Source organism: Globicephala melas, chromosome 20 (assembly GCF_963455315.2).
Source record: "Globicephala melas chromosome 20, mGloMel1.2, whole genome shotgun sequence".
NCBI lineage: Eukaryota > Metazoa > Chordata > Mammalia > Artiodactyla > Delphinidae > Globicephala > Globicephala melas.
The window spans coordinates 9,631,613-9,659,489 of record NC_083333.1 but is presented as its reverse complement, the minus strand read 5'-3'; the positions used below and the strand labels follow the sequence as shown (position 1 = coordinate 9,659,489).

Below are 27,877 nucleotides of genomic sequence, written 5' to 3'. Positions count from 1 at the left end.
GCACCATGAATATGCCTGAGGATTTTCATGCCTCCCACAGTGCTGTCATTGAGTCCTGGTCTATGTCCCTGATAGACCCCTGATAGGCTGTGACTCCTTGCAGGTGTGCACAGTATGGTGGATTTATCATTGCATCCCCTGCACCAGCCCAGTACCAACACATGGGGCCATAGTGCAAGTTTGTTCCATTGGGTTTAATATGTGTTTGGCAGGTAATGGTTCTTCCTTTTTACTCCCCACAGAAAACAAGTGATTGCTTTTCTTTCCTCATTTTTGGAAGCCCTGCCTACCACACAGCTGCAGTGGACATCCCGGTTCCTTGATGGACGAAGAAGGCCAACTGACCCAGCCTCAAGACCAGAGCTGCTGGGCCACCCTGCCTGATGTGTGCCTACATCGTATTTTCTGGTGGCTGGGAGACAAGGACAGGTCCAGAGCAGCCCTTGTCTGCAGAAGGTGGAACCAGATGATGTATTCGGCCGACCTCTGGCGATACAGGGCCATCACGTTTAGTGGGAGACATTCCAGGGTACACGCGTACGAATTTGAGTCGGCTGTTTGGTATGTTAAGAAATTTGGTTGTTATCTGGAGCACCTGGAGATCAAATTCCTGACTCCTTACAGCGTTGTCCTGACCAAGAAGTTCCAGGTCACCATGCAAGGCCTTCTGTCGTGTCTGGGCAAGAGAAACAACCGTCTGAAATCTCTCTCCATCCAGTACCTGGAACTGGACCGCCTGGTCTGGAGGAACAGCGTCAGAAGCTTGTTCTTGAAAAGCTTGAGCTCCTTCTTGAAGAAAATGGGCAAACACCTGGATCATCTCAACCTAAAAGGGGCCAGGCTCACCGTGGAGCAGGGCTGCCACATCCTCAACTCCCTGAGCTACTTACGGACGGAGAGTGCGGTGTCAGAGCTCAACATCGAGGACTATTTCAGCCACCGCCTCGCTGTCTACAGCAGCCCCCAGTTCAACCAGACCATGGCCACGTTCCGCAACCTGGTGTCCCTGACCCTCAACTACAACTGCATCTCCGATGAGCTGCTGGAGAACTTGGGTGAGAACAATGCCGGCACCCTCTGGAGCATGAACATCAAGTGCCACGTTCATGACCCCCACGGGCAGGTCGTCTGGGGCATGTCCTGGGCCAAGCTGGCCAGGTACGCCACCAAGCTGAAAGTCAACTTCGTCTTTGAGAAAGTCGTGCAGTATGAGCGCTTGGCCCGGATCCTCCTACAGGAGATCCCGATCAGGAGCATTAGTCTGAGAAACTGCTCTTTCAGCAACCCCGACTGGTCCATGAAGCCCACTCTGACGGATCTCCTGCCCACCTTCCGGCACACTCTGCAGGTAGGTATGAGCTGAGGGCTGGGAGGCTTGTGAGGAGCGGCTGCCCCTCAGGTTCCTGCTCCCTGCTCTTGCCTGGGCTTGCACACACTCACTCAAGGTCAAATTGAGGTTCTGGGAAACGTCACCAAACTAAGCCTCACCCGGTCCCCAAGACCACAGCAGAGGACAAAAGCTACTGCTCACTTCCTAGACGTGGAACCAATTCCTGATTGTCTGTTAACCAAGGAGAGCGCCTATATCCCTGGCTCAGAGCTGTGAGGCCTGAGCGCGCAGGTGCCTCTACAGGTGAGAAGCAGGTCAGCAGCTTCTGCTTCTCCACCCAGTCACAGCAGCACACAGGCCCCAGTGTGACTCCACACCAGGCAAAAAGGCAAATTTGACCCAAGTTACAGAAGAGCTCAGAGGTGTGGGCAGCTCCCCATCTATAAAATCAGGATCATTTTGTCCCCGCGCCGAAGACCTCTCAGCTGTGAGGGTTGATACTCAAGCGTATAAGTACCACTACGAACAGTGAGGGATGACAAAGTGCTAAGAGCTCATTGATGCTCACACAGCCCTGCAGTGGGCAGGCTGACATCATAGCCATTCGGTGCTGCCCATGGCCACCTGGTTAGTCCATCGCAGGGCCAGGACCACCACTTTGGTCTCCAGACTCCAGATACATTGCCTTGAAACTCCAAGTCTCATAAATTTGGATGAGATCACTTTCATTCCCAAATCCCTTCTTCCGACCACTGCTTGTCCAGTGCCCCTTATCTAAAGCACTTGAACCACCATGGGCTACCAGGCCAAAGCCGGGTCATGAAAGTGTTATGGAATGATCCAACCAGTCCCAGCATCTCTGTCCACATCCGTCTTCCCCTTTGGTGCTTTTCCAGAAACTAAGTTTTGAGTTCAACAACAACCATGAGTCTCTGGACGAGGAGCTGCACCTCCTCATCTTATCCTGCAGGGAGCTGTTTTACTTCAACATCTGGGCTTTCCTTGATGTTAACTTTGTGGAGCAGATCCTGAAGAGTCAGGAAGAAGGGCGGTGTGCCCTGCGCACACTCAAGGTAAGAGCCCGCCCGGGGTGGGTTCCACGGGGATCGGGCAAGGGCATCCAGGCCCCTGGGCGGGCAGGCGTCCAGCCCCAGCGTTCCTGCTCTGGGATGAAGGTCAGGAGCGAGGCAGGGCATGGGGGCTGGATGTCTCACAAGTCCGTCCATTGGAAGTTAACAATTTCACGGAAGGGAATCTGGAGGTTTCATCCTTAGCTGGGCTTGGGCTTTTCCTGGTTCTGCCAACAATTGTACGGGTACATCATTCAGATTGTCTTTGGGGTCTGGGTGATGTAGCCACTGTGTGTGTGTGTGTGTGTGTGTGTGTGTGCGTGCGCACACGCGGGGGTGTTTGTCTATCGGCACAGGTGAGAATTTATACAAACAGATATGAGACGCCTGAAGAGGACAGGACACTGCGGCATATTTACAGGAAGTACAGAATGCTGATCGATTCAGAGTTTAACTATTTTTCCGTCGCTTACTGCATGACGTAAGGAGCGCTCTCCAGAGGAAGAAAGCCAAGAGCACTTTGACCTTGACAATCCGAGCCTCACAGAATGACACTTCGGGCATCCCTTACCCCCAGCCCTCTTTCTCCTCTCTCTCCTCTTTGCTAGTTTCACACCAACATGACACCCCAGCAACGGCTGGGACTTCTGGTCATGTGAAGACCCCAGGTGACTTTAAAGTGCTATATTTACCAACTATCTGGGTGTGATCTCTTTTTTTTGTCATTTGGTTTTGCTTTTTGACCCTCACTCAGCCACAGAACTGAAAGCCCAAAGCCGCTTGGAGCAGTGTCTTACTCGGGGACCCTGACTCTTGCTAATCTCCCTCCGGAAAAGGTGTAAGTAGCCAGAGAGCAAATGGAGCTGCATTTTCCACTGACTGTCAGCGTCAGTTCAGAAACACTTTCTATCCCGGCTGACCTTCACATGAGAGCCTTCTGCCACTGACGCTGGCCAGGCCTGATCTCAGATGAAAGAAATTCACCAGCACATCCTAGAGTGAAGCAGGGAAATTCCCTTGTTTAGAAGGAGGCTGCTCAGAGCGGGAACTCCCTCCCACAGGAGATCAGCCCCTAATTTATCAGTGTTGTGGACTTGGGTCTCCCACATCTGCTTTTCTGGGGTCTCCTTTATTCCCCATCCAGGCAGCATGGCGCCCAGCCTGCTACAAACGTTCAGTTCTCATGTGGGGCTGAACCAGAAGTGGCCTTTACACTCATATTCACAAAGAATCTGTAATGTCCTGGAGAACTATTCCTAATGTGATGTTAAGTGAAACTGTGTTTAGCGTGATACCGATCATGTAAAAACACAAACACAGTTTTGTGGGGTTTTTTGCAGTACGCGGGCCTCCCACTGTTGTGGCCTCTCCCATTGCGGAGCACAGGCTCCGGACGCGCAGGCCCAGCGGCCGTGGCTCACGGGCCCAGCCGCTCCGCGGCATGTGGGATCTTCCCGGACCGGGGCACGAACCCGCGTCCCCTGCATCTGCAGGCGGACTCTCAACCACTGCGCCACCAGGGAAGCCCTACAGGGTTTTTTTTAAGCATAGAAGAGATACACCAAAAATCTTAATAGTTATCTCTGGGTGGTGGGATTATGGGTGATTTTTATTTCCCTTTTCATGATTTCCCCTATCTCTCAAATTTTCTACAAAGACCATGTGTTATTTTTATAGTCACAGGGAAATCTGATGGGTTTTAAACAGGGAATAAGGGTAAATTCCTGAGCCCATGCCATTGACATAGATTGCTTTTGGTCTTTTGAGATTTTTGTGCATATAGTTGCTTATAGGGGGGGTTTCCAATAGATAAAAATGAATATATCTCAGAACATTTTGACAAGTGTTTCACTTGCGATTTTATCTTATCTTTTGTGTGTTGTGTCCATATTTATGCTTAGCTTTTCAGGTCTTTGTTCAAGTTCATATTTATCCAGTGCTTTTCAATTTTCACAGGATTTCCACATTCACTGTCATATCTGAATGTCCCCGCAATGCTGTTGGGTGCCTATGGTTCCTGTTTCATGAACATTCAGAAAAGATCAACACTGGCAAGTGGTGTGGAGTCCCTATCTTGTTACCAAACTTGGGTTCTGCTGCTTGTCACTCAAGAATCCAATACTGAGAGACAAGTGTTGGGTAAAAGGAAAGATAGCTTTGTTGAGGAAGCCAGCAATCCTGGGGAGAAGGTGGACTCATGTCCCAAAGAACCAACTCCCTACTGTTGATCAGGGGCAAGAGCTTTTAAAGGGGAGTTTTAGGGGTGCACAGGTGGGTGGGGGGCTACGTGCAGAACAGCACAGTCAGCTCCAACAGTCACCTTGAAATTGGTCATGCAGAGGTCTGATCAGCCTCATCTTGATTGTTTTAAGTACAGTTAATCTTCAGTTCCAGGGTCGCTTTGTTCCCATTTCCTTGAGGCCAGTTCTTGGAATTGTGCAAGATGGAGCAGCTCATGTCATGGCCACAGTCTGGTCATCATGTAGGTTACTTCTTCCACCTGGTGGAGGTTTCAGTATCTGTAAAACAGCTCAAAGGATATGGCTCAGAATATTATCTGTAGCCCTTGAGGAGGAACTATATGTCCTTGACTTTCCTTAATGGTTAAACTATGATTATTTTGTCTTCTTTGACTGTTTGCATTTCTTTCTGCATTTTCTTGTCTGATTAAATTTATTCTTTGGCTAAAGTTTTTCTACAGACAAGAGGTGGCAGAGGCTAAGGGGTATCTGTCCCAGAAAGGCCCCATAGGGTCCTGCTTGGTTATAATCTAATGAGAGCTCCCAGGTCTTAGTTGCTGAAACCAAAAGGGCCCTTGGGAGCCATCTAGTGCCTGTGGACCAGAGATGAGGCAGCTTGCTTTAGGAGAGAGGGAAGGCTCAGCTGGAGTGCAGACCACCTGCGAGACTGACTGATTGATTGATTGGTGTAATGATTTATTCATGCTGTGGACCAGTTCTGGTTAGTTTCCTTTCGTCCCCAAACACAGGATCTAAGCATAGAGGACTCTTTTATGGAAAACATGTTAACAGAAGTAACATTTTTATGAACATGTTTTCCATAAAAGAGTGGATTTGTTTTCCAGTTTTGCAAATCTCTTGCACATCCCGCTGAATAGCAGACAGCTGTGTTCTCATCCGGGTTTCTGTGGTCTGTCGTAACGTCAGACGCCGTGCGGGGAGCCTCCGCAAAACTCCAGAGAGAATTAAAGTGAAAAAGGCACGTAACGTCTTGCTATTAGTGGATCTCTTGAAAACATGTCTCAAGGACCCTCAAAGATTCCCCTGACCACACAGAGAGCTACCGCACAGACCTTCCTGTTCCCCGAGGAATCGAAACAGCAACAAGCCCGGGAGAGTCCTAGTGGGAACGTGCAGAGCACACGAGGTTTCCGAACCCACGGATTTTTAACAGGTATCCCCTTTTTAATTTACCGCGTTCAGAGGCGCCGTGGTAGGTGGAGACACAGACCTGTGGCCTGGCTGGGTGACAGCTTATCCACGCCTGTCCTCCAGTGCAGGGCAAGAGGCCGGAGGGCTGCTCCCACACGCCTCCCCCTGCTGAGGGTCCACAGAGAGCATGCGGTTCTATGCAGAAACGCGCAGAAGAAACTGGCACGTCCTGTCTTGTATGGACGAGCAGGAAGCACATTCTGACTCCCCAGTGCCTCCTCTCAGCTGTTGGCGGGGCTGATGAAGCCCCGGCCACCAAGTGACTGGGGTCAGCTCCTCAGAATTTACGAAAATAGGAGGAAAGTAGGGCTGTGATCAGACTAAGGTGTAAACAGTTACCCCAGGCAAACTGACAATGAAAGTGCAGTTTTTCGTTTTTGAAAAGACTCTCAGGGGCGGACCTCTGACTCTCTGGGCTGGAAGGGTTCTGAGACTTGGGTTCCTGGTCCACTTAGGCCACTAATTTGTGTGACCCTGCATAAGTTCTTTATCCTGCTCAGGTCTTAGTTTCTGCTATCTGTCAAATGGGAAAAGCTGAACAGTGTATCACTAAGGTCCTTGAAAGACTAATAATGCTGGGATGGGGTGTGTGACACTGAACCTGGTATGAATGGCCACATTCCTCAGCCCGGGGTTCCAAGCCAGGCTGCCTGGGTTTGAGTTCTGAGCTGCCCCTCACTTGCTGTGTGCCCTTTGGCAGGTATTCCCTGTCCCCCCGAGTGTTAACAGCTCTGTTTGTGCATGGAAAAATAATAGCGCCTCCCACCCGGGTCTGCTGTGAGGGATCAATGATTTAATACATGTAATACCACACATAAGCCTATCCCTTGGACGTTCAACAAATGTTGGCTTTTATCTTGTTTAATAAATGAGGAAACAGACTCAGCAAAGGAAGGTCACTTGCCCAAAGTCATACAGCCATTTCGTGGCAGAACCAATACTACGGTTTTCTGATTCAGAACCCAGAACTCTTTCTCCCAACCCTAAGGATAAAACGGGAAGAACCCAGTTCCCCTCCCCGTCCCTACTCAGCCCATGCCAGACAGATAATTAACGTGATCACTGGTTGAGTGTTTACTATGTGATAGGTATTAATTCACAGTTTCATTTAGTCCTCACTACAGCTCTTGAAGGTAGAGACTGTTATATCCCTCTTTTAAAGAGAGAAGAAAACTAAGGCTTAGCAAGATGAACCTGCCCAAGGTCACACGCTTAGGAAGCTTTGGAAGTGAGCCTCAAACCCAACCCACCTCCAAAGCCATTCTCTTACTTACCACGTATCGCCTCCCACAGCAAAAAGATTTGGAGTCAATCATACTGTAATTCCATTTAGCACAGGAGCGTGTGGAGGAGAGGATCAATGAAAACTTTTGTTTTACTGTGTTTAGGTTAGAAATGCTGCCGGGTCCAACAGATCTCTTAAGAACCAAGTATTTGAGTAAAACAGAACAATATGAATTCATCGTTATGATGTTTTTAGGATGATGTCATTGTTTCAGAAAAAAACGTCACCAGCGGTAACTTGATAGAAACAATCTTTTATTAACACAAAATAGTCCGCTTCTTTGATGGTTACTTACCCCTTTATACAAGTGACCCAAACAGCTATTCCAGAGAGGGGACCTACAGAAAATTGGATTTGCAGTTGGAGGCCACAGAATTGTATTAGTTCACTGGATGAATATCACACACAGAGATATATCACACACAGAGATTGCCTGCCTTCCCTGGGTGGTGTTTAGAAAATTAATCTGATTCCTATTCCTCTACATTTGCAAAAGTACAGATTTTAAAAAACAGTCTAGACAGCCACACAGAAAATCTCAAATGCTCAGGTGGTGTGTAAGCCCCTTGAGAGCATACATTTTTGCTTTGTTCATTGTGTATCCTGCGTGCGTAGAACTGTGCCAGGCACAGCAGAGGCACTCACCATTGAATGATTTAAAATAAGATCTTGTCGGGGTGTGAGTCCACCTTCGTTTACAGTAAATAATTGCTTTTTAAAATATTTACTTATTTGGTTGCACCGGGTCTTAGTTGCGGCAGGCAAGCTCCTTAGTTGCGGCTTGCCAGCTCCTTGGTTGTGGTATGCAAACTCTTAGTTGTGGCATGCATGTGGGATCTAGTTCCCTGACCAGGGATCGAACCCCGGCCCCCTGCATTGGGAGCATGGAGTCCCCTGCACCACCAGGGAAGTCCCTAAATAATTGTTTCAAAGTAAAATGTTTACAGATTTTAAAAATATTTCTTAAAAGTTAATGTGCGTAATAGGAAACTGAAAAACACAAGAAGCAAAAATAGTCACCCATAATCACAGTTTACAGTTTGACGTGTCCTTCTAGGTCCCATGTATGTACCTACACAACTAAACATCCATTTTTATATAATTAAGATTGTATAGTTATGTATCATGCTTTTTCATACATCATGAATAATCACTGTTTCAAAGACCCAAAGCTATTCAATATATGAGTATTTTGATAACCAAGAATACACTATACCAACTCAATCAAGAAGAAAAAAATGTAATCCTGCCTTTCTTGGCGACAAACATTTCATAAAAGACAAAATTGGCAACAGGCCTCTAGCTAAAGATATTGTCAGTTATGATTAAAATACTGCAGTCCCTTCATGTTCAATTAAAAATGAGATATAGGGACTTCCCTGGTGGTCCAGTGGTTAAGAGTCCATGCTTCTCCTGCGGGGGGCACAGGTTCAATCCCTAGGTGGGGAACTAAGATCTCTGCGTGCCACGTGGCTTGGCGACCCTCCCCCCTCAAAAAAAAAAAATGAGAGATAAAGCAACAGAGTACACAAAGTATAATGCTTCTGAGAGAATTCATTATCCAATGTATACTATTAAAATATTAGCAAGGAGATATGTTTCCATTGAATTACTCAGCAATGTATCTCTATAGTACAGCCGAAAGAGATACACACACATCAGTGGTCAGCCTCAACATGTAAATATGAACACATCCACACACATCCCTCCCTCTTGAGCCAGCGCACAGCCACAGTGCTTACTGTTCAGAAAGGTGGTTTGGCCAATCCCTTCCCCCCTAAAATAACAATATTTCATATGAATCTTAACAAAAAGATACTTTCAAAATGTCTTTTTACTACCTCTACTTTTAACATATTTCAGGCGCTTCAGAACATCCACTAGATACTTCAGAAAAGTACTTAGCATTGTCAACTATTTATACAGCAGTGAGGAATAAATTGCACACACAGAACAATGGTTATGACATGGAAATGTCTCCCAAGTGTGACCAGTCTGGCACAGAAGCTTCTTTCCTTCCTCCTCAAGGTCTGCCACTCCATGTCCTCTAACCCACATATGTGTGGGACGTACGTGGACCTGGATCACCCCGATGTCACCTCTAGAGGTCACCTCTAGAGGTGATTTAACTGTTCCATTTCAAAATGTCATTTCCAGAAGACATTTCTTTCCTATGACTTTTTAAAAAAAACAAATGGGCATTTACAAGGTGTGCGATTTTCTAACTGTTATCCGTGGGCAACCTCTTTACATCTAGAAGGCCTAGATGGGGCAAGTTTTCTTTTGAAAAGTGGTGCGGGTGGAGGGTGGTGAGTTGCGAGTAGCTTTTTCGTATTATATAGACAGGCCTTCTATAAACAGCCAGTAACTCTAACCAAAAGGTGGTGCGCACTTCCTATTGGCCAAATATGGTCTGTTATTCTACCATTTCTATCTCCTGAGATCAAGGTCTGGTAGAAATGACAACCACTGCCCTTCAGCCCCTCCTCACCCGGGGCTCTGCTCACCCATTAAGGCCTTTGTCAGATGTTGTCTGGTCCAGGTGAGGCACCCGTTGTTGACCAGGGCTCCACTCACCTGACAGGCCCATTAAGGTGTCCGGACGAGGGGAGGTCTCGTCCAGTTGGGACAGAGTGGTCACCCCAGGTCCAGGACCTACACAGCTCCAAGGCCTGAGGGTGGCCAAGCTGTTGTCCAGGTAGACCCACCTTCTCGGGCCCTCAGAGTTCTGACAGCCCCCGTGGGGTTCGAGTGGCCACTGTTCTCGCCCTGCCCCACCCAACTCCCAGAAGTGCCGTGGCTGGGCGGGGGCTTCACCTCAGCCCCCAGCTTTGGGCCGAGAGATCAGGCAGTCAGCAGGGTCTGGCTAGGAGATGGGGGCAGGGGAGAGGTCTGGGCCCAGCCAGTGGGCAGCCTGTCCCCGGCCCTCAGGTTACCTGCTGGCCGAAGGCCCGAGGACCTGGATGGAGGGCCCCACGGGAGAAGGCTCTCTGCCCGAACTCCAAAGTAAAATGTTTTGTTTTGCCCACCTTACTGAGTAATAAGGCAAATGTCTTCTTTCTTTTCTAAGCCACCAATAAGAACACACATTATGGCACCGATACAACTGTGCAATCATTTTAGTCAACTCTCTCATGTACTTTTAGACCACAGGCTGGTAATATAAGGCCTTCTCAGTGCAACAGACCTTACAAATCACTCTACCAGCCCCTCCCACCACCACCCCAGTGTCCCCTCTTCACAGATGAGGAAAATAAGGCCCCAGGGGGCTGGGGGTCTCGCCTACCAGTCTTCAATAAGTGACTATCAAAACTGGAAGCAAAAGCATGTCTAACCCCAAGGCCTTTGTGCTTTGTCGGCCACAACCATTCCTAGGGAATTTATCCAACCCCCTTCCCCTCCTCCCCAAGGGAAACCTTCTAAGTCACAGCCTAACTTCGTCACTCACCTATGTAACTGATGGCCTGCCTGTGACTGAGGAATTAGACAACTTTAGAGAAATACAGGTACAAGAAGAATGACAAAGATGTTTCCTGAAGGACCATTAGTTATAGCAGAAAAGTAAAATCAACTAAAGAGTCCATTAGCTTGGGAGTGGGTGACATAAGCACTGGTAATTCTGCATCATGCAGCAATTTAAAGACGGAGGTGGGTCTTCATGTCTCCACGTGGACACCCTTCAAGACGTACTAAGCGAAAAAAGCAAGCTGCAGGTCTCTCCTGCGAGGGTCAGGCCACAGGGCTGTCCCGTGGCCTCCCACCTCGGGGTTCTGCGGCCCCTCTGGCTCTGGGGCTCATCAAACTCCCTGCTACGCCCCCGGCCGCCGCCTCGACCCCCCACCGCAGACAAGACCAGACACCGGGGAAAGCGATCCCGGAGGGTGGGAGCCAGCGTCCGCCTGCTTCCTTCAGGGGCCCGGACGCTGAAGACCAGGGTTTCCTTTCGTGGTGGTCGAGGAAACCGGAGAACAACTAGTTTCATTTGAGGAGGTGAGAGTTAGAAGCGACGAGGAACAGGTAGGCCACGGGGGTTGCCGACTAGCTGCTGGCTCTGGCCCCGCCCCCAAGCTCTGATTGGCTAAAGCCAAAGCTTCGGGCCGCGCCGGCCACTCGCGGGAGCATTTCAATGAATGGACCTGGACCGCTCTTCAGCTGCCTCCTGGGAAGCCCCACCTAGGTCGCCCGTGCCTAATTACCTGCCTTTCTCCAGAACTTGAACTTGACCGTGGTCTACAGGGTCTTACATGATGTGACCCCAGTCCACCTCCCTGGGCTCTTCTTGTACCACCTTCCCCTTTTCTCCAGCCACATTGGCCTTTTCTCTGTTCACTAAAAAGGCCAGATGAGATTGTTTTCCCCAGATACTCACATGACTGACACCTTCTTGTTGTTCACCTTTATCTCAGCTCATCCGAAAGGCCTTCTCCCATCACTCAATCTAAAGTGGCAGCCCGTCCTGTCACTGGTATCTCATCATCGTATTTCCATCACCACACTTGCCACTATCTAAAATGACTTTGTGGTTTAACTGTACCGTCTGCCTCTGGATTGAGCTCCACGAGGACAGGAAGCTCTGTCTAATTCATCTCTAATCTCAGTGCCTAACACAGTCCCTGACACTGTAAATTGGAGCCCAGCAAGTATTTGATGTTACTGAACAAATAACCGTACCCCACCCAACACACACACACCAATGATGTGCAATGGATATGAGTATACCTGTGCTGACTGGCCGAAGATTCAGTGGGTTTCCCTGTGCAGGGGCCATCGAGGTCTATAGTAGCTTCTCTATGGAGAATGTGACAACCCAGCTACAGTTAGCGAATCCTCCCGCTGCAAGGGAGTAGGTGAGATTCTTCCTAATTTTTACATTTTTTAAAGGCTTGCAAAAATTTATAGATGAATTTTGAAGTAAAAAATACTTTTAGGCCACAGATCCTGATTTCAGGATCTGGAAGCCCGAGGTCCAAGTAAGCCTCGGTCACTCATTAGCCACGTGCCCTCTGGCGAGTCAGTTCCTGCTTCTGTGCCCTCATTTCATCATTTGAGATCCTGTCAGTGAAAACGCGTTACAAATTGTAAAGCTCTTTTGCTGGATGGGAAATCACTCCGATCACAGTTGGAGCCTGTGATCCATTGCCACCTCTGCCCCAGATCACCTGGTGCACACCCCTGCCTCTTCCCAGGCCTCAGTTTTCCCATCTGTACAATGAGGACGATGGATAAGTTGTTTTCAAACTGTGCTCCCTGGGCTCCCCTGGGGAACGCTACAGAGAGAAACTGTTGGTGAAGCTGTGTTCTCAGACATCCTGCTTTGGGCAAAGGAGCTCTCCCTCCAATTTTTGCTTAACCACAATTATCCCATAAGATTGTGTTTGACAAAGCACACATGTGGCCTAAGCTCAGCCAGTTAGATAATTGATCTCAGGTCTTTTCATTTGTGTGAGTGACTTCAGTATTTGGAGATGAGGATCATGGACCAGTTTGGCCCTTCCGAGAGACATTGCCATGCTTCTGGCTTCTTGGTCTTTTAGAACAGGTTTTGTCAACCAGGACACTCTTCTGAACCACAGAACACAGAAAATGATTGAGTGACAATTTCCCCCATCTTTCCAAAAGCCTTTGCCTTTCCTCTTTCTTCCTGCCTGGACCCAGACTCTAGACCTAGACCATGGGGATGGTGGAGCTACACTAGGATGGTATGGTAAGGAGCCTGTGCTTTGAGGACTTTTCAACCTGTTGTATTAGCCCCGGACTGTATATCTTTATTTTTTAAATGGAATTATAATTTACATACAATATTTGTTTCAGGTGTACAACATAGTGATTCAATATTTTTATGTTTTATGAAATGATCACCATAAGTCTGGCTACCATATGTCAACATACAGAGTTGTTACAATATTATTGACTATATTCCCTATGCTGTGCATTACATCCCAGTGAATTATTTATTTATTTATTTGGCTGCGTTGGGTCTTCGTTGCTGCACGCGGGCTTTCTCTAGTTGCGGCGAGTGGGGGCTACTTTTCGTTGCGGTGCGCGGGCTTCTCATTGCAGTGGCTTCTCTTGTTGCGGAGCACAGGCTCTAGGCGCGCAGGCTTCAGTAGTTGTGGCTCGCAGGCTCTAGAGCGTAGGCTCAGTAGTTGTGGCGCACGGGCTTAGTTGCTCCGCGGCATGTGGGATCTTCCCGGACCAAGGCTCGAACCCGTGTCCCCTGCATTGGCAGGCAGATTCTTAACCACTGCACCACCAGGGAAACCCCTGAATTATTTATTTATAGCTGGAAAGTTGTACCTCTTAAACCCCTTCACCTATTTTGTCCATTCCCCCACTCTCCTCCTCTCTGGCAATCACCCATTTATTCTCTGTATTTATGAGTCTGTTTCTGTTTTGTTTGTCTGTTTTGTTTTTTTAGATTCCACATATAAGTGGAATCATGTAGTATTTGTTTTCTCTGACTTATTTCACTTAGCGTAATACCCTCTAGGTCCATCCATGTTGTCGCAAGTGGCAAGATTTCATTCTTTGTTATGGCTGAATAATATTCCATTGTATATATTTATACCACATCTTCTTAAACCAGTTGTCTGTTGATGGGCACTTGGGTTTTTTCTATGTCTTGGCTATTGTAAGTAATGCTGCAATGAATGTAGGGGTGCATGTATCTTTCGGAATTAGTGCTTTTGTTTTCCTCTGGTAAATACCCAGTAGTGGAATTGCTGGATCATATGGTAGTTCTATTTTTAGTTTTTTCGTTTCCGTTGGGGATGCAGAAAAGCTTCTGGAGCTGGATGCGTAACAATGTAAGTGTACTTGCTGCCACTGAATTATACATTTGAAAACGGTTAAAATGGTAAATTTTATGTTGTGTATATTTTACCACAATAAAAAATGCAAAAAAAGTACAAGTCAAAAAAAGTAAAAGTTTAAGGTTAAAAATGTCTCCCTTGCACCTTCCCGATGTGTTTTGGGTAGACAGCATGCAGCTGGAAAAAGTGTGCATAAGTGGTGGCGGGGGGAGGGGAGATGTGTGTGTCTGACAAATGCCTGTTTCCATTCCCCCATTGCTCTTACACCCTGAGATCCTCTTCCTCACTCACTCGCTAGGCTGCTTTTGCTTTCTCTGGAGTTGAAATGAGGGAGGGAGAGGGAGGAGGAAAGGGGCAAGAAAGGTCTTATTCTGACTAGTGCTGTGTGACCTGCCACACAATCTCCCCGGGTCTGGCATGTGTATAAAGCTGACTGTTCATCTAGCGGGGCTCTTTTGTAAGTTCTTCCCAACCCTCTAGCCCACACCATTACCTGGGTCTGTCACCCATAGGTCTCATCCTTGGTCTGGACTGGCAGCTGACCTCTCCTAGGCCCACGGGCAGGCCTAGGCTTCAGCTTCTTGCTGCTAAGTCTCAGCTGCCCTCCTGGTGGCGCCCTTGGACAGGTTTTATTATGGCTCTATGCAGGTCTTCGCTCTCCAATGGCTCACATCTGGTCCAAGGGAAACAGTCACACATACTTTCCTTCCTACAGATTTTAGGGGAACCAGTTTCCAGTGCAGCAAACTGTCTTCACTTTACTATCAAAACCAGTGGTAGAACTAACACAACATTGTAAAGCAATTATACTCCAATAAAGATGTTAAAAAACAAACAAACAAAAACCAGTGGTAGCCAGCAAGTCTGTCATGCATTCTATTTTAAAAATCGGATGAATTGAGGTATAATTTACTTAAAGTAAAATTCACCAATTTTAACTATATACCACCGTTGACCAACACCACAATCAGCATAAAGAACATTTCCCTCGACTAAAAAGATTCATTGTGCCCTTTGCCTCACCTCTCACCTCTGGCCTTTAGCAACCACCAATCTGATTTCTATCCTTATATATTTGCCTTCACCAAAGGAATCATGTTTTGAGGATTTACAGATTATAAATGGAATCATACAACAAATAATCACTCAGATTTGGTTTCTTTCTCTTAACATTAATGTTGAGAAACATTCATATTGTTGCATGTATTACTAGATTTTTTTTTTTTGCTGAGTAGTGTTCATTGTATCTATATACTACAATTTGTTTATTCACCCACTGATGGAGTTGTTTCCAAATTTTTATCGTTACGAATATAGCTACTATAAACATTTGTGTACAAGTCTTTGTGTGAATACATATTTTTATTCCTCTTAAGTAAATATCTAAGAGTGGGATTTCTGGTTCATATGGTAAGTATATGGTTAACTTGATTTAAAAAAAAAAAAAAAAAAAAACTACCAAATTACTTTCCAGAGTGACTGCACCATTTTGCATTCCCACCAGCAATGGATGAAAGCTCCAGTTGCTCTATATTCTTGACAACACTTAGTATCGTCAGTTTTAAAAAATTTTAGCCACTCCAGGGTATGTGTATGTGGGTTTGTTGGTTTTTTCTTTTCTAATGTGTCAGTACTTTTAATGTTGTGTACACCAAATTATAGTAAATAGATGACTATAAACAAGAAGAAGTCCCTCTGTTTTCATGAATAGCACACTGCGTTACAGGAAATTGAGTTTATATTCCACCAAGTGTGGTTCTCCCATTAGTTCACTTTGTGATGTGTCATTAAAAATATCTTCAAATCCAATAAGCTCGTCATTATTCCTCAAATATCCAGTGAAAGGTTTGAGCTTGGAAGAAATGGAAGATGCAGCACATGCTGCATTGCTTTGAATTCCATTTGTAAATTTAGTGGAGCAAATAGACCCCAGAGTTTCTCAGTGTAGAAAAATTCATTTTGTCTTGGTTGAGCTGGAAATTTTATTTCTGACAGTTTAAGAGGATGACTGGGAAAACGTTCATTTTTCACACAAGAAAAAAACCTTTTCACAGAAGATCATGGCTTTCAAAATGTCCACTTGCTGAAAGTTCAGTAACTGGAATACTGTCCTTTAGCTGAGATCCAAGCCCAAGTCGCCCTGCACACAGCCTCTCAGCACCATTACTGTCAGCCGGCCCTGCTGCTCACTTCCATTTCATGTGGTTTTAATTTGCATTTCCCTAGGGTCTAATAATGCTGAACATCATTTTATTTGCTTATTTTCCATTCATATATCTTCTTTGGTGAAGTGTCTGTTCACATCTTTTGCCCATTAAAAAAAGTAAGCTGTTTTTATTGAGTTTTAAGAATTCCTTGTACATTCTAGATACAGGTCCTTTACTGGATAAATGTATTTTGCAAATATGGCTTGCCTTTTCATTTTTCTTAATGATATCTTTTGAAGATCGGAATTTTTTATTTTTGATAAAGTTCTATTTATCATTTTGCTTTTGTTTCCTATCTAAGTAGTACTTGCCAAGGGGGTGGCCTGGTGGTTAGGATTCCAGGCTTTCACTGCTGTGTCCCAGGTTCAATCCCTGGTTGGGGAACTGGGATCCTGCAAGCCGTGCAGCACGACCAAAAAAAAAAAAAAAAGGATCACAAAGATTTTTGTCCTATGTTTTTTTCTAGAAGTGTTATAGTCTTAGCTCTTATAATTAGGTCTATGATTAATTTTGAATTAATATGGGGGTATGGTGTGAGGTACAGATCAAGGTTCATTTTATTTTTGCATATAGGTATCCAGTTATTCCAGCACCATTTGTAGCAAAGACAATCCCTTTCACACTTTCCAGCCTTTGTTGAAAATCAATTTGCTACGGACTCGGACTCGGGTCCTTGGACTCTTTAATCAATAGAAATTGAAAAGAGGCCAGATGAGAAATTCAGGCTTCATCAGGAGGGAGCGAAAACAAGCAACAGGTGCCCTTGCTTACTCCTGGAGGAGCCGCGAGCTGGCTCCTTAAATTGGATAACAATAGGGGTGGGTCCATGGGTTGGGCAGGAGGTGTAGCTTAGGTGGTCCACCAACCCCTTTGTGGTGCTGTATGCAGGGATCATGCGTAGTACCCTGCTTTTCTCCCAGCACCTCCGAAGTGGCAGTTGGTTTGTGGCCTCTTTGTATCTGATTGTTCATAATTTGCCCCAACTGCACATGCATGAACTTATTTTTAGTCCCTTGTAGTTTCTTTGTATTCAGTTGCTCCAGGAGAGGAGGTGAGATTTGTCCAGCTGCAAGTGCAAGCACTCCAGTAAAGGGTCCCAGGTCCCATGTCCCAGCCTTGACTCTGTGTGTGTGAGCCTATCTATGGACTTTCTATTCTGTGCCATTGATGTCTCTGTACCCTTATACTGAGCTATCTTGATAACGGTAGCTCTCAAAATTGGGTAGTTTGAGTCCTCTAATATATTTCTTCTTTTTAAAACATTTTTTGGCTAAATTTTAGAATTATCTCATCAATTTTCAAGAAAGAAAACATGCAGGAATTTTGACTGGGATAGTTATACTCTACAGATCCATTTGGGGTGAATCAACAATAATACTGTCTTATGATTCATCAACTTGGTATATCTCTCTGTTTATTTAGAACTTCTTTAATTTATCTCAGCAATATTTTGTAATTTTCTATGTTTGGTATATATTTTGTTAAATATATTCTTAAGTGTTTTGAGTTTTCCTCTATTGTGTATGGTATTGCATTGTCTGCTATTGTAAATACTATGTAAATGATATTTTAAAAATTCAATGTCCCACTAATGTCTCACTAATATAAAGAAATACAGTTGCGTTTTGTATATTAACCTTGATCCTTTGATCCTGAGACCTTGCTAAATTCATTTAGTTGTTACAGTAGTATTTTGGTAGATTGCTTAAGATTTTCTACCTGGACAATCATGTTTTGTGAACAAAGACTTTTACTTCTTCTTATCCAATCTGTATGCCTTTTCTTTCCCTTCCTTATTGCACTGGCTAAGACTTCCAGTACAGTTTTGAATAGAAGAGGTGAGACAGATATCTGAAATTGGGGGAGGAAAAAAATCAGATATCCTGATTTTTTTCTCCCCTAATCTTAGGGGAAAAGCATTCAGCCTTTTATATTAAAGTATAATGTTAGTTATAGGCTTATCTTGACTGTCCTCTGTAAGGCTGAGGAAGTTCCTTTCTGTTCCTAGTTTGCTGAGGTGGTTTTTTTCCCCCTAAATCATTAGTGGATGTTGCATATTGTCAAATGCTCTTTCTGCGTCTTTTGAGAGAATGCTGTAGTTCTTATTTGCACTGTTAATTTGGATTATATTGATTAATTTTCAAATGTTAAACCAAGCTTGCACTCCTGGGATAAACCCCTTATGGTCATGATGCCTTATTTTGTTATGTATTACTGAATTTGATTTGCTAAAATCCTGTTAAGGATTTTGTATCTATGTGCATAAGGGATATTGTTCTGTAGTTTTGTTGTAATGTTCTTAGCTGGTTTTGGTATCAGGAAAAACCAGGCCAGGAGCTGGCCTCATAGAGTGAGTTGGGAAGTATTTCCTTCTCTACAGATTTCTGGAAGAGTCTGCACAATTTTTAGTATTTCTTTCTTAACTGTTTGGTAGAATTCATCTGTGAAGTCATTTGTGCCTTGAGTTTTTTGTTTCTGTTTTTTTTTGGAAAGGTTAGCTATTCTTTTTGAGTGAACTTTGATAGCATGTGTCTTTCAAAGAAGGTATACAATTTATACAAGTTTATTGGCATGAAGTATTTCATAATATTCCCTTATTATCCTTTTGATGTCTGTAGGATCTGTAGAAATGTCCTCTTTTCATTCCTGATAATTTGTGTCTTCCCTCCTTTTCCTTTTTCCTGATCAATCTGCCTATATTCCCTCACCTGCACCCCATTTTATAGATAATTTCAAAGAATCAGCTTTTGAATTCATTTCTGACATAACTGACTTTATTGTTGTTCTGTTTTCTACTTAAATTCTGCTTGTTATATTATTTTCTTCTTATTTCACACTTTACTTGTTCCCATTTATCGTCCTTTTGTGACTTCTTTGGATCAATCAAATATTTCTTATGATTCCATTTTATCCCCTTTGTTAGTTTATTGGCTATAGCTTCCTGTTACTGGTTGGCTTCAGGCTTATAGGTTACGGTCATGTTATACCATCTCATGTATAACATAAGAACCTTACAATAGTACATCCAAATCCGTGAACTGGAGCAATTGTAGAGTTCACCTAATTTTTCCCCATCTTTCAGAGATCACTGTCCTTTGTTGCCTGAAATCAAGTGTCTTGAAAATTGTTATTTCATATATTTTGTCTGTTCTTAGATTGTTTCAGTAAGAGGGTAAATCCAATCCTCATTATTCCATCTTGGTTAGAAGTCGAATCTTTTCGGCAACTTTTAAGATTCTCTTTTTATCATTGGTATTAGCAATCTGATTGCGATGTGCCTTGGTGTGGTTTTCTTTGTTTCTTTGCTTGGGTTTCATTGAGATTCTTGGATCTATGGGTTTATAGTCTTCATCTAATTTGGAAAATTTTAAGCCACGATTTCTTCAAATATTTGTTCTGGGGACTTCCCTGGTGGTCCAGTGGCTAAGACTCCGCACTCCCAATGCAGGGGGCCTGGGTTCAATCCCTGGTCAGGGAACTAGATCCCACATGCCGCAACTAAGAATTCACATACCACAACTAAAGATCCCACCTGCCACAACTAAAAGATCCCGCATGCCGCAACTAAGACCTGGCGCAGCCAAATAAATAAATAAACAAACAAATACTTGTTCTGTTCCCCCATTTCTCCTCTTCTTCTGGGATTCCAATTTGTAATTGGAATATGTTAGATTGCTTGATATTGTCCTACAGCCCACCACGACTCTGCTGACTTCTTTTTCAGTGTCTTTTCTCGTAGTGCTTTATCTTGGGTAGCTTATATTGCAATTTCTTCAAGGAAACTGATCTTCTCTTCTGTAATATTTCATCTGCTCTTAAGCCCATCCAGTGTATATTTCATTTTGGATATTGTGTATTTAAGCTTTAGAAGTTCCATTTTATTCTCTTTTTTTTTTTTTTTTTTTTTTTTTGCGGTACGCGGGCCTCTCACTGTTGTGGCCTCTCCCGTTGCAAGAGAACAGGTTTCGGACGCGCAGGCTCAGAGGCCATGGCTCACGGGCCCAGCCGCTCCGCGGCATGTGGGATCCTCCCGGACCGGGGCACAAACCCATGTCCCTGCCTCGGCAGGCGGACTCTCAACCACCGCGCCACAAGGGAAGCCCTGGTCTCTTTTAGATATCTTTTATTTCTGTCCCTATCATGGCCAGATTTTCCTTGATTATATTTTAAGATTTAAAATAGCTGTTTTAGCAGAAACTAACATACATTGTAAAGCAATTATACTCTCATAAAGCTGTTTTAAAAAATAAAAATAAATAAAATAAAATAGCTGTTTTAAAGTCTTTATCTATTAATTCCATAATCTCTGTCATCTCTGGGTCTGTTTCTTATTATTCGTTTTTCTCCTAGGTACGGGTCAGAATTTTCTGTTTCGTTACATATGTCTTGTAATTTTCTAATGGGTGCTGACTATTGTGGATTTTATCTTGTTGAATCTTACGTGCTGTGTTTTGTTGTATTCCTTTAAAGAGTGCTGGGTGTTGTTCTGGCATACGGTTAACTCACCTGTGACTCAGGTTGTCCTTTCAGGCTTCTTTTTATACTTTGTTATGGCAGGAAGCCTTTATTTTGGGACTAATTAGCCCTACTCCTAATGCATCATCCTTATTCCCCTCCCCACCAGCTTTACTGACGTATAGTTGACGAATTAAATTGTAATATATTTAAAGTGTACAACATTATTTGATATACATAGACATTGTGACAGGATTCCCGCAGTCAAGCGAATTAACACATCCATCACCGCACACAGTTACCTTTGTTGGGGGTGGGGGGGAAGCTTAAGGTCTGCTGAGAGAGTAACTATACAATAGTGTGTTATCGGCTGTAGTCACCATGCTGTGCATTAGATCCTCAGAACTCATCCATCTTACAACTGAAAGTTTGTACCCTTTTACCAACCTCTCCCCATTCCCCCCTCTCTCCAGCCCCTGGCAACCACCACTGTATTCTGTTTCAAGAGTTGGACTTTTTTTTTTTTAATGTGTAAGTGATATTATGCAGTACTTGTCTCTCTCTGTCTGGCTTATTTCACTTAGCTTAATGCCCTCCGGGTTCATCCATGAATCTGCAAATGACAGGATTTCCTTCCTTTCTTTTTTTTAAATAGATCTTTATTGGAGTGTCATTGCTTCACCCTGTGTTAATTTCTGTTGCACAACAAAGCGAATCAGCCACATGCGTACACATGTCCCCATATCCCCTCCCTCTTGAGCCTCCCTCCCATCCTCCCTATCCCACCCCTCGAGGTACTGAATAATATTCCATCGTGTGCGTGTGTACGCGCACATATGTGTGTGTGTAATTTTCTTCATCCATTCATCTGTCAGCAGATACCTAGGTTCTTTCTATATCTTTCCTATCGTGAATAATGCTGCAATGAACATGGGAGTACAGTTATCTCTTAGAGACAGTGCTTTCATTTCCTTTGGATGTGAATCTCCCAGAAGTGAGATTGCTGGATCATATAGTAGTTCTATTTTTAATTTTTTGAGGAACCCCTGTACTGTTTTCCATAGTGACTGTACCAGTTTACATTCCCACCAACTGAGTGCTAGAATTCACTTTTCTCAGCATCCTCATCAACATTGGTTATCTCATGTTTTGTTTTTTTTTTTTTTAATGGCTGCATTGGGTCTTTGCTGCTGCGCGCTGGGCTTTTCTCTAGTTGTGGCGAGCAGGGGCTACTCTTCGTTGCGGTGCGCAGGCTTTTCATTGCGGTGGCTTCTCTTGTTGTGGAGCATGGGCTTTAGGCGCGTGGGCTTCAGTAGTTGTGGCTCTTGGGCTCTAGAGAGCAGGCTTAGTAGTTGCGGCGCACGGGCTTAGTTGCTCCGTGGCATGTGGGATCTTCCTGGACCAGGGGTCGAACCCGTGTCCCCTGCATTGGCAGGCGGATTCTTAACCACTGCGCCACCAGCGAAGTCCCTCGTGTCTTTTTGATAATAAACATCCTAACAGGTGTGAAATGATATCTTATTGTGGTTTCGACTTGCATTTCTCTGATAATTAGTGATGTCAATCATCTTTTCATATTGGCCATTTGTATATCTTCTTTGGAAAAATATCTGTTCAGGTCCTTTGCCCATTTTATAATTGAGGTTTTTTTGCTCTTGCGTTGTATGCATTCCTTATCCTTTTTGGATATCAACCCCTTTGGATAGGTGGTTTGCAAATATTTTCTCCCGTTCCATGGGTTGCCTTTTCGTTTTGTTGAAATGCATGACCCATCTGAAGACTCTACCCAATGCTTAGTGTATTACGAGGCCTCTCCGTTCTGACTGGTGGAAACAGGGACTATTCCTACTCCTGTGTGAGCCGCAGAAATGTTTGGTCTACTCCTCTATGATGGTTCTTTCCCTTGCCTTGGGTAGTTTCCTCTCACACACAAGCACATCAGTTCTTAGCCCCAGTCCTCTGGGGATCCCAGTCCCCTAGCCTTAACCCAGGTGGAGGTCTGGGGCCCTGGGGGAAATGGCAGGGACCGGAGGGGAAATGGGGGGGGTGGGACAGACACTAGGAAGCCCTGTGGAGGGTTGGAGAGACTGGGAGGATGGGTGAGGTTGAGGGACTGGGGGTCTGGGAAGGGATGGGGGAGCTGGGAGGAATTTGGAGGAATTGCGTGGTGATAGGACAGATGGGAAGGGAGGCAACCAGGGCTGGCCATCTTGATAAATCACAGCCCTTCCAAAAACAGACCCCTCTGGTCCCCCGCTCTGTGGCCACCTGCTGCAGCAGGCCCCATGCTCTGGCTGGGTCTGTGTGGTGGCAGCCGCTAGGAGCCTCCGCTGGCTGGACCTGGAGCTCCCTGGCTGCCAGGATGGGCCCTGCCCCCACCCTGTGATCAGCATGCTCTCATCCTGCTTGGGGTAGGAAATGAAAGGGAGCCTGGGGGACCCTGCCTTTCCTCCTCACTGGGTCTGGGGGTGGCTGGAGGTGGCATTAAAACTGTGTTTGTGTTTTACTCATATCTGGCCAACCAAGGGTCTCAGTGTGAGGGCCCTTCTGGCAAGTGGGAAATAATGGAAAATAAATAAAGATGCTGTGGTCCCACATGAGGAACTAGAAAATGAGTCTCTAAGCAGACGGACCAAACGGGGAGCGGGGGGTCCTGGAGGGACTCTGGGAAATGGGAGGAAGTTGGTGGGGTTCAGACTGGGGGTATAAAAAGACTGAGTGTCTGGGAGGGTTAGGCAAGGACTAGGGGAGCTATGAAATAGAACTGGAGATGATTTGGGGATTTGAGTTGCTAGGGAGAGACTGGGAATGGAAGGAACTAAGGAGGTGAGAGGAGCTGAGATTCCAAAAGGGGTAATAGGGGACGTAGGAGGGAAGAGGTGAATTGGGAGAGCCTGGGAGAGGCCAGGAAGGCTGGGGGCTCACTGGAAGGATGTTAGGGCCTGGAAGAACCGTCAGTGACGTTCAGGGGCTGGGAGGCGCTAGAGGCTCTGGGAAGAAGAGAGAGGTGATATGAAGACGTGGGTGAGGCGTGGGAGGGATGACCGCAGGGGGCCGGGGAAAAAGTGGGGGCTACAGGGCAACACGGGTGGGGCTGAGAGACTCTCTTTCACCCAGAGGTTAAAACTGCCCGCTGTGATTAATAGATTTCTCAACTTCTCCTTGTAGAGCTACCAGGTTTGGCATTCCCCACTTCAGGGCTGAGTTAGGTACATGCCTCACTGCAATCCCCACCTTCACGCTGGCCCTGTTGAAATCCACCTTCCACGTGGCAGTAAAGGAGACCAGGTCCTCCCCTTACTTGACACCTTCCAGAGCTCCCTCCCCTGCACCACTGCCCTCAAGGCCACCCCTCATATGGACCCACCCCCTCACCGCTGCCTCCCTCTCTGTCCTCAAGCCTCTGCCCATCTTTCTGCTGTCCACCAGCCTCACCGTCCTCAAAGCATTTTAACGCTCCAGACTGGATCCAGGCTTGGGCTTCTTTGCTCCTGCTGCTGCTTCTGCCTGGAATGTTCTTTCCTATACAGGTCTTAGCCACCATCTCACTTTTCAGGTCTCAACACAAATTTCACCTTCTTTGGACAGGCCTTTTCAGACCCTCCTGGATAAAACAGCCCCCAGCTCACTACAGTCGCTCATGGACCACAGGGTTCATCTTCCTCATGGCACTGACCAGCGCCTGCTGTCACGTGACTGCACCATTTGAGTCCCTCCACTAGAATATAAGCCTCTGGAGGGCAGACTGCTGTCTTGTTCACTGCTGTATTCCCCACGCCTGGAGCCATACATAGAAGACAGTGAGGTTTCAATAAGTGACCATTGGTTGACTACTGATGGACACATGCGTTCACACTCATGTTCATAGCAACGTTATTCACAATAGCCACGGGGCAGAAGCAGCCCGTGTCCATGGATGGAGGATGGATAGACAAGATGTGGTACGTACATACAGTGGAATGTTATTTGGCCTTAAAAAGGAAGGAAATTCTGACATACACTGTCAGAATGTGGATGAACCTTGAGGACATTATGCTAAGTAAAATATGCCAGTCACAAAAAGACAAATACTGTACGATTCCACTTTCATAAGGTACTTAGAGCAATCAGGTTCTGAGACAGAAAATAGAACGGTGGTTTCCAGAGGCTAGAGGGAGGGGGACATGGGGATTTATTGTTTAATGGGTACAGAGTTTCGGTTTTGCAAGAGGAAAGAGTTTGAAGATGGATGGTGGTGGTGATTGCACGACAATGTGAATGTCCTTAACACCACTGAACTGTACACTTAGAAATGGTTAAGGTGGTAATTTTTTTTTTTTTTTTTTTTGGTACGCGGGCCTCTCACTGTTGCGGCCTCTCCCGTTGCGGAGCACAGGCTCTGGACGCGCAGGCTCAGCGGCCATGGCTCACGGGCCCAGCCGCTCCTCGGCACGCGGGATCTTCCCGAACCGGGGCACGAACCCGTGTCCCCTGCAGCGGCAGGCGGACTCTCAACCACTGCGCCACCAGGGAAGCCCCGAGGTGGTAAATTTTGTTATGTGTTTTGTACCACAGTAAAACAAGAACATGACTGACGCACTCATGACTGCTGAATCCTGTTAGCGGATTGTTCATTTCATCAGTATGAAATATCCACCTTAATCTTAATGCCTTTTGTTCCGAATTCTATGTCGTCTGACCTCACTATTGCCACAACAGCTTTCCTCTTTCTTTTGTTCTTGCCTGGGAAGGATATTTTTGTCCATCCTTCCTATGTCAGTATTTCCATATTATAGTTGCTTTTTAGCAACAAGTTTGCTCTTGTTAGTAGAATATGATTGGATTTTATCCATTCTGAAAGGCTTCGTTTTCTTAATAGGTAAATTTCAGTCACTTAAATGCATTGTGATGGGTATATTTGGACTTACTTTGACATCTTATTTTGTATCTTCTATTTACCATGTTTTTTTCCTTTTCTTTTTCTAATTTTAGTTTTTATTTCCATTAGTTATACATGCACATAAAGAATGAGGTCATTTCCTTCAATGTTTGTTTAGAAAAAGATGTTTGTTGGGTTACGGGGTTCTTTTTTGGCAATCACTTTCTTATTTCCTCTGGAGTTGATTTTTGAAATATTTACTCCTACACAGTAGAAATCTTTCATTTTATAAAGTCCACAATATTACTTTTTTCTTTTGTGGATTGGCTTTTTGTGTTGTGTATTAAAACTCAAAGCTCATGATCTACAGACCAAACCCAAGGTCATGTAGATTTTCTATGTTGATCTCTATCATTTTGATAGTTTCGCATTTTAAATGTCTGTTAATGAATTTGATTGAATTTGGTGTAAAAAATAAAGTAAAATATTTACTCCTGTATTTCTAGATGACATGTTTGTGTTACTACGTCCTGATTGTTAAACTATCTTGCAGCCTCATCCTGTCCTCCATATTTTGCTCTGCCATACAATGGAATGTCATTCAGCCATGAAAAGGAATGAAGGACCACAATACATGATGTTGCATGGTTGGACCTTGGAAACATGCCAAATGGAAGACGCCAGTCACGTAAGACCACGTGTTCTATGATTCCATGTATATGAAATATACAGAATGGGCAAATCCAGAGAGACAGAAAGTAGGTTCGTGGTGGAATTGGGGAATGGCTGCTAGTGGGTACAGGATTTCTGCTTGGAGTGATGAAAATGTTTTGGAACTAGATAGCGGTCATGGTTGCACACCTTTGTGGATATATGAAAAACCACTGACTTTACATCTGCAAAATTTACTTAATGGATGTAAACTATCTCAGTAAAAAAGCAATCTGCATCTCTATGATCCTTCTGAAGAAGACAAGAACCTTAGTGTCTTAGCTCAGAGTCCTACTGAAAGCAAAACTTGTGATAAGGACTCTTGCGTTAGAAGGTTGATCTGGGAATCACGGCAGGAAGCTGGAGAGAGAGACCGGGAGAGTGAGGGATGGAGAAAGCACCACTATGAGTGTGATACTGAGGTCTCTGCCGTGGGCAATTTGGGCTCAGTTCCAGTGGGGACCTTCTGAGGAGCCTGTAGAAAGCCTCTCAAAATTGTCCACATGAAGAGCTAGTGGGAGAAGCATTTAACCGTCAGCTCCCATGCCCCCTGGTTGAGAGCCGCCTCTGGAGGCGTTACCTCCAGAAGCCCTGGAGCAAAAACTGAGCCTGTCATCCAGAGCCCCCCAGGAAGAGTTGGTTGCAGCTTTAGCTGAAATCAGAGGAGAGGCAGGGAGGATGTGAGTGAGGACGCCAGCAGCATCTGATACATGGAAATCTTTTTTTTTTTTTAACTGAAGTATTGTTTATTTACAATGCTGTGTTAGTTTCAGGTGCACAGCAAAATGATTCAGTTGTGTATATATATAAATGTTCACATTAGTTTCCCTTATAGGTTATTACAAAATATTGAGTATGGTTCCCTGTGCTATATAGTAGGTCCTTGTTGGTTGTCTGTTTTATGTATAGTCGCATGTATATGTTAATCCCAACCTCCTAATTTATCCCTCCCCCACCTTTCCCCTTTGGTAACCATAAGTTTGCTTTCTGTGTCTGTGGGTCTATTTCTGTTTTGTAAATAAGTTCATTTGGGATACATGATACTCATGACTGCTCTCCATACTCTTCCCTTCCAGCTCCCATTTTCTTGTGATCTGAAATTTTAGGACCAGGAACTAAACATAATAACATTAATGATAATTATTTAGATTTGCCAATATATTTAGCTGATTTATTTGCTCACTCTTTCTTTTTTTTTTTTTTTTTTTGCGGTGCGCGGGCCTCTCACTGTTGTGGCCTCTCCCGTCGCAGAGCACAGGCTCCGGACGTGCAGCCTCAGCGGCCATGGCTCACGGGCCCAGCCGCTCCGCGGCATGTGGGATCTTCCCGGACCGGGGCACGAACCCGTGTCCCCTGCATCGGCAGGCGGACTCTCAACCACTGTGCCACCAGGGAAGCCCTTCTCACTCTTTCTTATTCCAACCCACTGCTTCTTTCCAAGTTCGTTTTTCCATTTAAGTGATGTCTGAAAATGTACTTAATCTGCCATTACTCTTAAACGATAGTATTGCCGTGTTCACAACTCTAGGTACAGCTTTGTTGTCCTTTACTCCTTTGAAGATATTTTATCATCTTCTGGCTTCTAGTACTGTTGATGAAGACTCTGGTGTCATATTCTTATTCCTTGTTTTCTGGTAGTAGGATTTTTTTTGTCTTGATCCTTGATGTTCTGAAGTTTTACTAAAATGTGAAACTAG

At 45.1% G+C, this 27,877-nt stretch overlaps 1 protein-coding gene and 1 pseudogene across 8 annotated transcripts; one reads left to right on the top strand and one right to left on the bottom strand.

Annotated features, from left to right (window-relative positions):
- Window positions 1-322: 322 nt before the first annotated feature.
- Window positions 323-27,877, top strand: FBXO39 (F-box protein 39). Of its 8 annotated transcripts, XM_070044564.1 has the most exons (6): window positions 323-1,348; window positions 2,227-2,403; window positions 2,757-3,238; window positions 4,357-5,814; window positions 24,200-24,552; window positions 24,987-25,123. In XM_070044564.1, the coding sequence occupies exons 1-3, from the start codon at window positions 323-325 to the stop codon at window positions 2,883-2,885; spliced, it is 1,332 nt and encodes a 443-aa protein (XP_069900665.1). In that variant the 3' UTR covers window positions 2,886-3,238; window positions 4,357-5,814; window positions 24,200-24,552; window positions 24,987-25,123. The 8 variants fall into 8 exon arrangements, with proteins under 8 accessions (XP_069900665.1, XP_069900664.1, XP_069900666.1 ...); XM_070044563.1 differs by having other exon boundaries at window positions 2,757-5,814; window positions 24,987-25,124; XM_070044565.1 differs by lacking the exon at window positions 4,357-5,814 and having other exon boundaries at window positions 24,987-25,120.
- LOC115855713 (proteasome maturation protein pseudogene) lies at window positions 15,670-17,051 on the bottom strand (annotated as a pseudogene).